Below are 13,174 nucleotides of genomic sequence, written 5' to 3'. Positions count from 1 at the left end.
TTTATCCCTGGAATAATAATTTGCCCTTTATCATGGCTTAACTGCAAAGTGGTTTGCCACTGTTTTATGGTCGCTGTGATGTAGTTTTTAGTGTAGGGTATATCTCATATATTTTTAAGGGCTGTTATCCGTGAATGTGGGATACTGTCAGATGCTTTTTTTGTAGTCTATCCATGCCATACTTAGATTCTTCCCCTTTTTATAGTTCTCCACTATGACTTTATTTAACAACAAATGATATTTTGTTCCATATGACTTTCTTTTATTACACTTTTGTTTTATTGTCATGATTGAGCCTTTTTCTAAATGACTATAAACTCTGTTGGCATCAATTTCAGTGTATAGTTTATACGTTATCAGAAGGAAAGTTATTGGCCTTTAGTTTTTAGGGTAGCTTGCAGGTTCGCTCTTAAATAGGAACATCGTTTTTTATGTTGTTAGCCAGACTGGTGTCTGTTCGGAGAGCACACATAAATAGTTCTTACTCATGACTAAATCTTTGTGCAAAGATGTTAATACTTTTAGTCAGAAGTTAGGTACTGCATCTGGGCCTGGGTTTTCTCAGTTAGCGGCTTTTCTTAACTTTGTTTCAATCTCTCTATTACTTCGTTCCATTTCATATCCTGTATATTTGAACTTCTTATTCTTTTTTTACTTTTTCTATCCATTTAGCATCTTTATGTTCCACAGGATCTTCATAGATACTTCTCCAAAATGTATGTATTTCTTCTGTTTTTGTGGTCTTCCAATTCCTTTTACCTTGTTTCCCAGTTCTCCAAAAACTTTTTTGGGTCATCAATAAATTGCTTATTTTGTACTTTTCCTTTATAGTTATCTATGTATTGTCTAAGTTTTTCTGCCTGTGCTGATATTTTTAGTTTATTATTTGCGATAGTGCACGATATAATAAAGATATTGGGGACCTACAGACACTGGATCCTACCCAGTTCGGCTTTAAGGGCAGAGCCTGCCTCTTAAACCTGGTTGATTTCTTTGAAACAGTCACCAAGGCCATTGATGAGGGGATGGTGGTCCACACAGCCTACCTGGACCTCGCAAAAGCCTTCGATACAATACCCCACTCAGGCATTATAGATAAGCTCACCAGCTTAAATATAAACCCCTATGTCACTAGATGGGTTGCAAACTGGCTCAAGGACAGAACCCACATGGTTAGAATTGCTGGAGCCATGTCAGACTCCAAACCAGTTACAAGTGGTGTCCCATAAGGCTCAGTCCTGGGACCTCTCTTGTTCGGTATATATTTCTCGGAGGTACAGGCCAACACGGAAGGACTGTGGCTGACCAAGTTCACAGATGACTGCAAACTGGGCGCCATAATCGACTCTCCAGCCGACACAAGCATCCTCCAAAAGGGCCTCATAGAAACAGACAACTGGTGCCAGAGCCATGGCTTCAAGCTAAACGCCAAAAAGTGTATAGTCATCCCCTTTGACAAAAACAAAGTGCCCACAAATTACCACATAGGTGGTAATCTATTAAGTACAGAAGAAGTAATTAGGGACCTGGGGACCCAAGTTGATAGCAGTCTCTCATTTGACAACCACGTGGCCAAAGTGGTTAGAAAAACATTTTATATAGCCCACCTAATCATGAAGGGATTCACATCTAGATCAGGGGAGGTCATCGTGCCTCTTTACTCATCCCTCATCAGGCCCATAATTGAGTACAATGCCCCTTTTGGGATGTACCTTACCAGACACCTGCAGCAACTGGAAAGACCCCAAAGGTACCTCACCAAGAGGATCAAAGGGCTCAAACAGATGCCATATGCTGCCCGGTTAAAGAAACTCCTGCTCTATTCAGTGGCATACCGCCTGTTCAGGGGCGATCTGTGCCCGATGTTAAAGCCATGTCCAACCCGGAATTAATGGATATGCTGCACCTCAGAAAATCCAAATCCCATCGAGCTACGTGCTCGGGAGACTTGAACCTCAGCACTGAAATAAACAGGACATGCTGGAGGGACAGATTCATAACCCAGAGGCTCCCTTCACTCTGGAATAAAATCCCAGTCCAGGTTAGGCAGAGTCCCTCATTGACTCTCTTCAAGAGGAATCTTGATGAGTGGATGGGAGATCGTAGGTTTAACCCGGGTATCACTTCTGTGTCACTGTTAGACAGAGGCACAGTATACTAACCTCGAAAAAGGGCATAGCAAAATTAATTTAAAATGGGTGGCGAAAGGCAAACACATTCTGGCTAGGCTTATAAATGCCCTTAGTATGAACCTATGAACGATAAATCCTGATCTGTTATAATACTGTGCATTGCTTTTATCACGTCTTTGAGTATTTTTGGTAAATTGTTCCCTCTTCTATACTCTACTAACAATGGTGCATCTTGTCTTAATTGCTTTATAGTTTTCTGTATTCGATACTTTCATGATGACATTGATTTCTCCCTGTCCTTTCCCTAGCTACCCTGTGTTCTTGTGGTAGGACTTTATCTGTTATTAATTTGGTTGCATGGTAATGTAGCCTGTTTGCTTCTGTTATATTGCATGAACCTCTATGGACAGTCCTAATTACTTTGTTCATTTGTTTTTTCAAACTTCTAACTTTGTGGCTTTTATCAACCTTCTGCATTGAATTTCTGTCATTGTCTCTCCATATGTCTCGCTTGATGTTATTAAAGCTTGTGTTTTGGAAAAAGCTGTTTGAGGTGACCATCATCTCCACATAGAGCATCTTAGAATTGTAGGCCCTTATGTGTATGTAATTATATCTGGTCTTATGATGAACCCCAATTTCATCCTTGAAGTGGTATTTGTGGTTTTCCTGAGGTAGACAATTTTTCAGCTAACAGAAAATATTGGAGAGGGGTGCTTCCCACCCCAGACATGCACTGGCAATTCGTGTTACCTAAACAGGGTACTTAAATTTAAACAGACCAGTTCTCTTCCTCCTACTCCTTCATGGATTGGAGGCTTGGAGTTTATAAGCAGACATTTTCAAAACAGGATATCATCTGCATTATCTTCTGCTTCCAGTCAGACTTCAACCCCCACTCCCCCATGACATACCTACTAGCATACCTCACAAAAAACTATTAATAGGGAGCAGGCCCTGGCGGCACTTGCCAGGGCTAAAAAAACAGCCTCACTGGGCTCTGACAGTGTCTAGGGATGCCTTCTAAGTAGTTTGAAACCTGACCTATCTGGACCATTTGAGTCACATTTCAACCATGGCCTCAAAACAGGTTTTGTACAGTGAGAATGGAGGACTGCAACAGTTATCCCATTTCACAAAGGTGGACCATCAGCAGACCCCATTAATCTGACTAGTCTAATATGCAAAGCCATGGAATAGGTCATCATGGAAGTGATCAGTAAAGACCTAGTCAACCTTCAGACACAGGACCCAACCCAGTTTGGCTTTGTCAAGGGAAGGTCATGCCTACTAAACCTGGTGGACTTCTTTGAGAAGGTCACTAAAGCAGTGGATGAGGGGAAAATGGTACATGCCACCTACTTGGACCTGGCTAAAGTGCTGGATGCAATACTTCAAGCTGGTATACTTGACAAACTCGTCAAACCTCTGTAATACTCTCTGGATTACTAGCTGACTCACAGACAGACCCCAAGAATTCAGGATTGGTGAGATCATCTTTAATAAGATACTGGTCACCAGCAGGGAACCTCAGGGCTCTGTGCTGTTGCCTATCCTATTTGGCATCAGCTTTTCGGTGGTAAAGGCTATTGTCAAGTGCCTTCGGCTGACCAAGGTTGCAGGTGACTGCAAATTTGGAACTGTCACAAATCCCCTCCACTACCCCCACCATAATGTAAACATCTTATAAGAGGGTCTAATACAGACAGATGACTTGTGTCAAAGTCACAGATTAAAACTCAATGGCAAGCAATGCATTATAATGCCTTTTCGGAAAATCCTCACCCAGATTAGTTACTCCATCAATAAGACACCCTTAAGATTAACCCAGCAGTCAGAAATATGAAAACGACAGTAATTTAGCCTTTGACCAACATGTTATCGAGGTAGTAAGAAAATCATTCTGTTGCTTAGCTTATAATTAAGAACATGGCTTCCAAGTCCAAAGAAGTCATAGTGCCACTTTATTTGGCCCTTATCAGACTCATCATTTAGTATAATGCCCCCTGTGGCATGTACTTGACCAGCCATGTGAAATACTTGGAATCCCCACAAAGGTTTCTTACCAAGATAATCTAAAGTATAAATACATTCTCCTGTCTGGATCACCTTAAAGTCCTATTTCTATACTCTTGTCTCCTACAGGTTACTGAGAGGTGATCTATGACTGGCATGCAAGGCATCTTTGGATCCAACACTGATGGATCTTTTGCACAAACACAAAACAAAGAACATCAGCACCACTAGATCCAAGGACTTAAATTTTGCTTGCAACATAAATAGGACATGTTGGTGAGATAGATATACCTCTCTGGGATCCCCATGTTCTGGATCAGGCTCTCCATCCATGTGAAGCAGAGTCCATCCCCAGTCTTAAGTGCAACCTTGACCAATGGATGGAAAATGAGTAATTCACTCTGGTCTGGCCCCATGTCTCTGAAAAACAGAGGCAGACAGTAACTATGACTAAGCTAACATACCCCCCCCCCACATAACCATTTAAAACATATTAACCAACATAACTCATCCCAATATATGCCCATGATACATAGGAATACAATGAGATTGGGCCGTACTGCTAGGCTTATAAAGGCTCTGATGGTAGTATATACCTATAACTGTGTGATCCTAAGATATTGTAGATTAATTTTTGTTGTAGTAGTTGATCTGCTAGGGCCGCTCCTTGATGGGCCACCTCCCCAAAGATGAGTTGTCTTTCCTGTAAGTAGGGCTGGTATGTTTTCTTCTGTCACTTGCTTAATTATGTAATGTGACATCTGCATTGTTTATTGGTTTGCAGGAAGCTAACCAGTGGCATGGAGGTGAAATTGAAAGCACTGGGGATAAGTTAACTGTGTAGCTGGTGCTTTATGTCACTGCTTACATCAGATAAATGCATGCATGCCACCAGTTGTGGAATTTAGTTGTAGGAAATGCCGTATTCTGAGTGGTGGAGAACTGAAATATCAAACTTAAGCCCTATCTTGAAATGTTCTGTAAGAGAGCAGTTGGTAGCATTAAGAGTGTATGCGTTATCTTTAGTGTAAAATGTTGCACTGGAACTAACACACTGCGTTTGTGGGTGTTTGAAATGTACTTGTGTATGTTTCTAGCAACTGTAGTATGACTTTGTTTGTATTTTAACGAATTTGAAAATCACTGTATTTGCTCAAAATGTTTATAATGTCAACCATTTCCTTGTCTTTTAGCTATAAGATACTTAAGACATACAAACTTGTATGCATATGTATCTTACAATTACAATACAAGGAAATGTAATAGACGTACACTTACAGATGTGCATGCATATATATGTGTGTAATATATATATATATATATATATATATATACACACACACATATATAAATATATATACACACACACATCTATATATATATATATATATACACACATGTACACATATATACACACACATATCTATGTCTATATATATATATATATATATATATATATATATACACACACACACACATCTATATATCTATATATATATAAATATATACACATATACACACACATATTTATGTCTATATATACACATATACACACACACACACACACACACATATCTATATATATATATATATATATATATATATATATACACACACACATATCTATCTATATATATATATATATATATATATATATATATATATATATATATATATATATATATATATATATATATATATATATATATATATATATATATATATGTGTGTGTATATATATATATATATATATATATACATACATATATATATATATATATATATATATACATACGTGTATATGTTTTGTTACTTTCCTGTTGTTTGTATTTATCAGCAAGTCTGGAAAACATCTGGTGTCATAGTAATATGCAGAACATACATACTTTTGGCTTCTGAAGTGACAAATGTGTGTTTTTTTTCCATTAGACACTTCCCAGCAGATCCTTCTGCTCTTCTCCTTGCTGATTTGTTTTACACCAGGCTTGCTTTTTGTGGCTGCAAAGACCAACTAAGACAAGAGTGCCTGATTGAACTGTTTGACAAGCTGCAGCCAAATATTTCAACAAATGTGTCAAAGGTGGGAGATGTGAATCGGAAACTTTTTATGCTTACCTTTATTAATTATTGTTTTGTGCATTTTTTGATTGTTATAGTATCGTGACTTGATTTTTGGGGCATGTTTATTTATGATGGAGGCTTGACTATCACTCTAACTGCTGAACTTTGCAGCATTTGATACAGTTATGCACAGGGTTTTCTTAGGCTAACAATATGTCTTGATGGGAGTAGAGTGCACGTTTCTTTTTCAAATAATTCTAGTCAGCAGTTGTATCCAGACAGTTGTGAATATTGCCTTCTCTTCAGTTTACTGGATTGTGTGTATGTGGTACATTAAGGTTCATCACTAGTTGTATTGTTGTTCCATAAATACATGCATAGTTTATGTAAAAATGTCTTCTTGTACTTTTAGTACATGCTGTGTGTCAGCAGAATTGTCCTTTTACCACTGAAATTTTGAATTTTTGTGACCTCAGATTCCAAGTCTGAACGTGTAAGACTTCAGATTCTGAGGTGTCAAAACCTAATTCTCTTTTAAAGCCAAATCCAATATTTTTGTAATCATTTTGGTCACTCTTTTGGTAATTGTTTTGTAAGACTCAAAATAGTTCTGCATCTTCTTTCATCTTTGATGACCCTTCCCACTTTGTCACTTGAATTTTGTGACTGGCAGGCTTGCTTATCTTCCATTCAAACCATCTGGATTGGCAGCTTTGAAGTTTGAATGTGTGTATTCTGTTTTGGTGCCATCATTTTTCCTAGCAGGATTGTGGGGCCCCTGTCTGTTGAGAACTCTGGCTTTCTCTGTGATTAAATGTTCTTCAGAAGGAATACATGCTTTCTCCTGAAAGGGTTCCAAAACTACCCTTAAATCACTCTTTTTATTTTTGTTTAATGGAATAGAATCGAGGGCGGAGAGAGCCTCTTGGGCTTGGATATGTACTGCCAGCATGAGTTCAGAAGGGCAAAACAGTTGCTTTTGTTTGCCCTTGCAGACAAAGAACTGAGCAATCAAGCAAACCTTTTGTGTATAGATCTGCAAATTGCTTTAACTTTATTTCATCAGATATTAAACTGGTGACACAGTGGTGAAGTGGGTAGAATTGTTGCCTCACAACAAGAGGTTCTCCAGTTCAATTCTGTGCTGGGACACCTTTTGTTTGGAGTCTGCATGTCCTCCCTGTGTTTTTTATTTTTCTCTGGTGCTTCTTTTTCTTAGCACTTTACAATGACAAGCAGTAGGTGGATTGGGCACTCTAAACTGAACCATAGGTTATGTAGGTGTGTGTGGTGTAAGAGCAACTGTAGCATGGCTAGCCAACCAACAGTGTGAACATTGGCCCTAGTTGATGGTCACTGTAAATGTGACTTCCCGATCCCACTTGCGGAATGGGAAAATGGTGGTTATGGATGGATATTGAACTGCCCACTGGAAAATGCTGGAGTAAATGTTAACTCCACAAAGTTTATAGCTGCATCCAGTGCTTATTCCAAAAATGTTTCTACTGACAACATATGTGCCAATTTCATTTGGTCATTGTTGTACACCTTCACTAAGTTATTGTTTGGACTATAATTCCAGGAGTTGTTTATATTTTTATTAATTTGTTGTGTATCTTGATACTTCGGGACTGGGTTTCTGAACCTTGGCCTTTAGGTCTTTTTCCAGCTTCATCCTTCCAAGGTGGTATAAGTTTTTACTGTGTGGGTTTCTTCTTATCAGTTGACTCTTGCAGAGAGGGTCTCTGAAGTTAGATGTAATATGTCTGTACTCAACATACCAGTTGACATTGAAGGAGGCCTTCCACAGTGACTGCTTATTAACACTCCTGCCATCCCTCTGTCTGGACAGCCTGTTCAACCTGTAGCTTCAGATAGATTGTCCCATAAAACAGACATGTAAGTTTTATATTCTTTCATGAACACACTGTGTATTGGGATTGAACTGAGTGTCACAGAGTCTGAATATGCTTTCTTAGCAAAGCATAACTTAATGGAGTATATTATCCAGAAGTGTATATGCAGCCGACTGCAATAACGAGCGAATCCAAAGTTGTTCTAATCTTGGGATGATGGTAAAAGTTCTCGTTACTACTGCTGAAGGTTTCCTGACAGATCAGCTGAAGCAGTGAGTACGTTTATTAATTTTTCACTAGTGGTACAGCTAATATTCATGGTGTAAGGCTCACTGCTGCAGTATCATTTACATTTAGTTAGGATAAGGCCACAAGTGGAACCCTGACCAAATGTCCTGACTTACAGATGTTTAGGTGTTCCTTTGAGCATATAGTTACTTTCCCATGCCTTGGGTATAATTAGGGGTATATAGTGTAAAGGGGAGAACAGACCGTGTCATCACTGTTTTTTTTTTGCTACATAGAGGTATCAGAATTCTGTTTTATCCATTCCTGCAGATGATCTCCAGAGCTAAAATAAGTGCACAAATTTAGAGTTTTTTCTGTTTCGTTAATAGAACAGAGTTATATTTTGCTATTGATATATTTTTACCTATGATTTTTGGAGGTCGTTGTAAGGCTGAGTTAATATTCCTGAAAAATATTACAAGGAAGTGTATTTGTGCTCAACAGATAGCACCAACAGATTATCACTTTTGGTGTGTTTTTTTTTTATTTTTTTTACTTGTTGGAACTACTTAATGTCTGAATGTGAACAAGAAAGTCTTGCCTTGTAGGAAAAATAACCTAAAAGGCGTATTGGCACATAAAAAGGTTTGGGTCGAAGGACATGAAGTGTCTACGTCTTATTTTGACGGAAAGCCATCTGCTAGAGGTACAGTCAAGGATTAAATGGCAGCATAATATGGGCAATAGTAAAAGAATGGCAAAAAAAGACACAGCTGTGTGACATAGATAAAGCCCTGTCTACTACTCAGACAAACCTGAGTTTGAGTAGCAGCTTGTGTGCTGTAGTAGCTAGATGCTTGCAGTGCACTGAATATAGCTAGGATCTTCTTCTTCTTTTCGGCTTTTCCCGGTTAGGGGTCGCCACAGCGGATCATCTGTCCTCTCATGATTGGCAGTGGAGTTTTACAGTATCGAGTTGCCAGCCCGGCGCCCAGCCTTCCACAGAAGGCACACACATGCACACACGCACACCTAGGGCCAATTTTAGAGTGTCCAATTCACCTACTGCATGTCTTTCGGATGTGGGAGGAAACCGGAGCACCCGGAGGAAACCCACGCGACCACAGGGAGGGCATGCAGACTCCGCACAGAAGGCACCCCAGCCGAGAATCGAACCGGAGAACCTCTTGCTGTGAGGCGGCAATGCTAACCACTGCACCACCGTGGCCACCCCTGAATATATCTAGGATAAGAGATGTAATCATGATGCTACCAAACTGGTAACAGACTTTCATCATAGTACTCATTGTTTCCGTCTTCCCCTTTGAGATGTCCTACCATGCAGGTAGCCCACAACTGAGCAGTCTTCCAGAGCTATCTTCCTTCCCTAGTGCTTCAGGCAATGCCCTGCCTTTTGCATAAGGATGTTGGTAGTATAATGGGTGCATCAGCTAATGACATCTTCATAACTTACTATGCAGTAGTGTTCTCATCTCATTGCTATGTGTAGTCCAACAGTTTTCATTTTCAGCAGATAAGTATTCTCTAGGGAATTTTCACTTTTTTTTCTTGCATGTACTGTACTTATATTTGATAGGGATTCCAGTTTACAGGAAGCTGTTAAGGTTAATAACTGTCTTGTGGAGAACAAAACCCACAGAAAGACTTAAGTGCATCTGTGCCTCAGACCGAAGCACGATTTGGATTCTTATTGCCACTGCACATTGTTTATCCTGAAGGCAATCCATTGCAGCCAGTGCACACTCTGGGAGTTTGTTGCCAAAAATGAGGTGAAAACTGGTTCAGAGCTGCAGTGGCATAGTCCAAGGCCTCAACTTACCCCACTAAATGGAATGCCATAAAGGGAGAAAGTATAGAAGATGTGACAGATGACCCAGGGTTTCTGACATCCACGGATTCTGTACTGGGGAGAGGTGCTTTCACAGTCATCAACTGTTGAATCTATTGTGGCTGAGGCCTCTTCAACAACTGCTAAGTAGACACCAGTGCCATCAGTATCTGGCACATCCTCCTGGACTGAAACCAAGGATGCCCCTACAGTGGCTGATGATCATTGAGCCACCAAGGCATAGAGTTTGATTACTGAAGGGGAAGACAGGATTCTTACAATTTTTCTAAGAGAGGAGGATCCCAGAGACTGTATTGAGGTTTTGGTCTCGCACCTAATACCCATGACTTCAAGGTGGAGCCATCAGAGCAGAATAGGCACGTGGCACTGAAGCCCAAATGTTTGCAGCCCAGCTTGCCTCGACCTTGGGTAGTTCCTCAGTCCAGCCCTCCTAATTGAGCTTCCACCTTGGACACACTAGTTCATCTGGCTGAAACCTTCATGTATTACCTAAACTCAGGGACCTGAACCAGATATGTCAACAGTGTTGGGACTTCATTCCAAAAACAACAGCGTGGATGCCAACTTCTCAGATTCTGAGGATGATGAGCTAGCATATGTAGGCAGATTCCCATCAGCTGACTATCTTGACTTGGGCACTGAAGACACCCTGTCCTCTGCATCTCCACCAGAGGATGACTTCTTTGGGGGTACTTTGCACACAAAATGAAAGAAGGGTTTTGGTGGAACTCCACGGAGTACTTAGAATGCCAGCAAAAGTGTAGAACTTTCATTGGGCTCCCTGATCTTAGGCCCTTGCTGTCCCTCCAGTGCTAGAGGTCCTTGGGGTGTCTTAAAAATTAATCTTTTGCACCCGACTCCCTTCCCTCCTAGGAAGCCTGACTTCTTGTGCAGATTCAGGGATTCCTGTAGGTCCTTATGTAGATGTCCTTTGGCTGATCTGGATTTGGTGACTCTGGATCCCAGAAAAGAAACCAAGTCAGCACCAACCAGGAATCTCATTTCAAATGTATGGAGACCAGTGTTCTGGATATGTTTGGGAAAATGGTTAACTTCCCTGGAGGTTTTGGACCTTTGTGATCTTTCCTTCCAGCTGGCCAAGCATTGCCAAATGTGTAGTTATGATGATCTAAATGCATCATGCCAGGCAGCAGCCCTGGGGGGGGGGGGGGGGGGTCAGTCATACAGGAGACATGTGAAGTCAGGAATCCTTAATGCTCCCTTATGCAAGAAATTTCCCTCTGAACTCCTTAGACAGGAAGTGTACAAAATAAATCGAGGAGAATGGCAGGACTTACTCGGTCTGTTAGGCAGATTTTTCAAACTTTTCTGCCTTGCTACAGTAGGAAGTTCCATACTAAGGACTGACCTTCCAACCCCAGACATAAACCCACCAGACCTGGAAAAGGTGAGAGATGTAGTTGCAAGAAAGAGTGACAAGTTAGACACAAAGGGAACTAGGACGCTGAAAGGGCTGAGACACCCGCCCCACCACAAAAGGATCAGCAGTGACTCAGATTGGTTGCTCCCCACCCATATCTATCTCAGTCCCATCTATTTTCCCCCTCCCTTTCCCAAGACTTGGAGTGAGCTTGTTTACCCTTATAGGTAACTATGAAGCAGTCACTCAGGAAAAATTGATACTAAGCACTCTAAAAGAGAGATATTGCCCAAGGTGCAGTATCTGTCTAACAAATTTAAAAATACAGATCATATCTGAGATGCTTAATCATGCAAGACCCAGGAGCCATTAAAAGGGTTCCTCTGGAGGAGGAAGGCACAATTATAGGTTCATAGGTTCATAGGTTTATACTAGGCTATCTGCCCTAAGGCATTTATAAGCCTAGCCCAACGTTATGTGGCTTACGCCACCCTTTATGTTAGAAATAATGTGCCCATTAGTTTGTTGTGCCTCTGTCCAGCAGTGACACAGAGATGATTCCCGGGGTAAACCTACGATCTCCCATCCACCGGTCAAGATTTCTCTTGAACAGAGCCAGCGAGGTGCTCTGCCTCACATGGACCGGGATTTTATTCCACAGCATGGGGAGTCTCTGGGTGATAAATCTATCCCTCCAGCATGCCCTATTTATATCCGTGCTAAGGTTTAAGTCACTTGCTCTAGTGGTTCTGGTGGATTTGGATTTTTTGAGGTGGAGCATGTCCATTAATTCCGGGTTGGTCATGGCCTTGTATGTCAGGCACAGGTCACCTCTGAGCAGACGGTATGCAACTGAATAGAGTTGGAGTTTCTTCAGTCTGGCAGTATATGACAGGTTTTGGAGTCCCTTTATCCTTTTGGTGAGGAACTTTTGGGGTCTCTCCAATTGCTGCAGGTGTCGGGTGAGATGCATCCCAAATGGGGCATTGTACTCGATCACTGGTCTGATAAGTGAAGAGTACAGGGGAACAATGACCTCACTTGATCTGGATGTGAATCCCTTCATGATCAGATGAGCAATGTAGAAGGTCTTTCGAACCACTTTGGCAATGTGAGTGTCAAACGAGAGGCCACTGTCAACCTGGGTACCCAGGTCCCTGATAACCTCTTCTGTGCTTAGTGGGTTCCCACCTATATGGTAGCTTGGGGTTACCTTGTTTTTCCCGAAGGGTATGACTATACACTTTTTTGCGTTTAATTTCAGGCCATGGCTCTGGCACCAGCTATCAGTTTCCGTGAGACCCCTCTGAAGGATGTCTGTGTCCGATGTACTATCCACTATGGCACCCAGTTTGCAGTCATCCGCAAACTTTGTCAGCCATAGTCCTCCTATGTTTGCCTGTACTTCTGAGAAGTAGATGCCGAACATTAGGGGGGCCAAGGACTGAGCCCTGTGTGACACCACTTGTAACCGGCTTGGAGTCTGACATGGCTCCAGCAACTCTAACCCTGTGGGTTCTGTCCTTTAGCCAGTTTGCAACCCATCTTGTGACATATGGGTTTACATTTAAGCTGGTAAGTTTCTCTATGATACCCGAGTGGGGTATTGTGTCGAAAGCTTTTGCAAGGT

General features: G+C 41.1%; 1 protein-coding gene across 1 annotated transcript in view; it reads left to right on the top strand.

Moving 5' to 3' along the window:
• Positions 1 to 13,174, top strand: part of UTP20 (UTP20 small subunit processome component) — a gene marked incomplete in the record, with an annotated part of 2,478,305 nt that overhangs the window by 660,929 nt on the left and 1,804,202 nt on the right. The window contains 1 exon segment of the mRNA XM_044087776.1: positions 6,078 to 6,228. Within this exon segment, the coding sequence (XP_043943711.1) occupies positions 6,078 to 6,228 (151 nt within the window).

This window comes from Protopterus annectens, chromosome 11.part0 (genome assembly GCF_019279795.1).
Source record: "Protopterus annectens isolate FY-2018-M chromosome 11.part0, PAN1.0, whole genome shotgun sequence".
NCBI classification, from domain to species: Eukaryota; Metazoa; Chordata; order Ceratodontiformes; family Protopteridae; genus Protopterus; species Protopterus annectens.
This window is presented reverse-complemented; position numbering and strand designations above follow the sequence as displayed.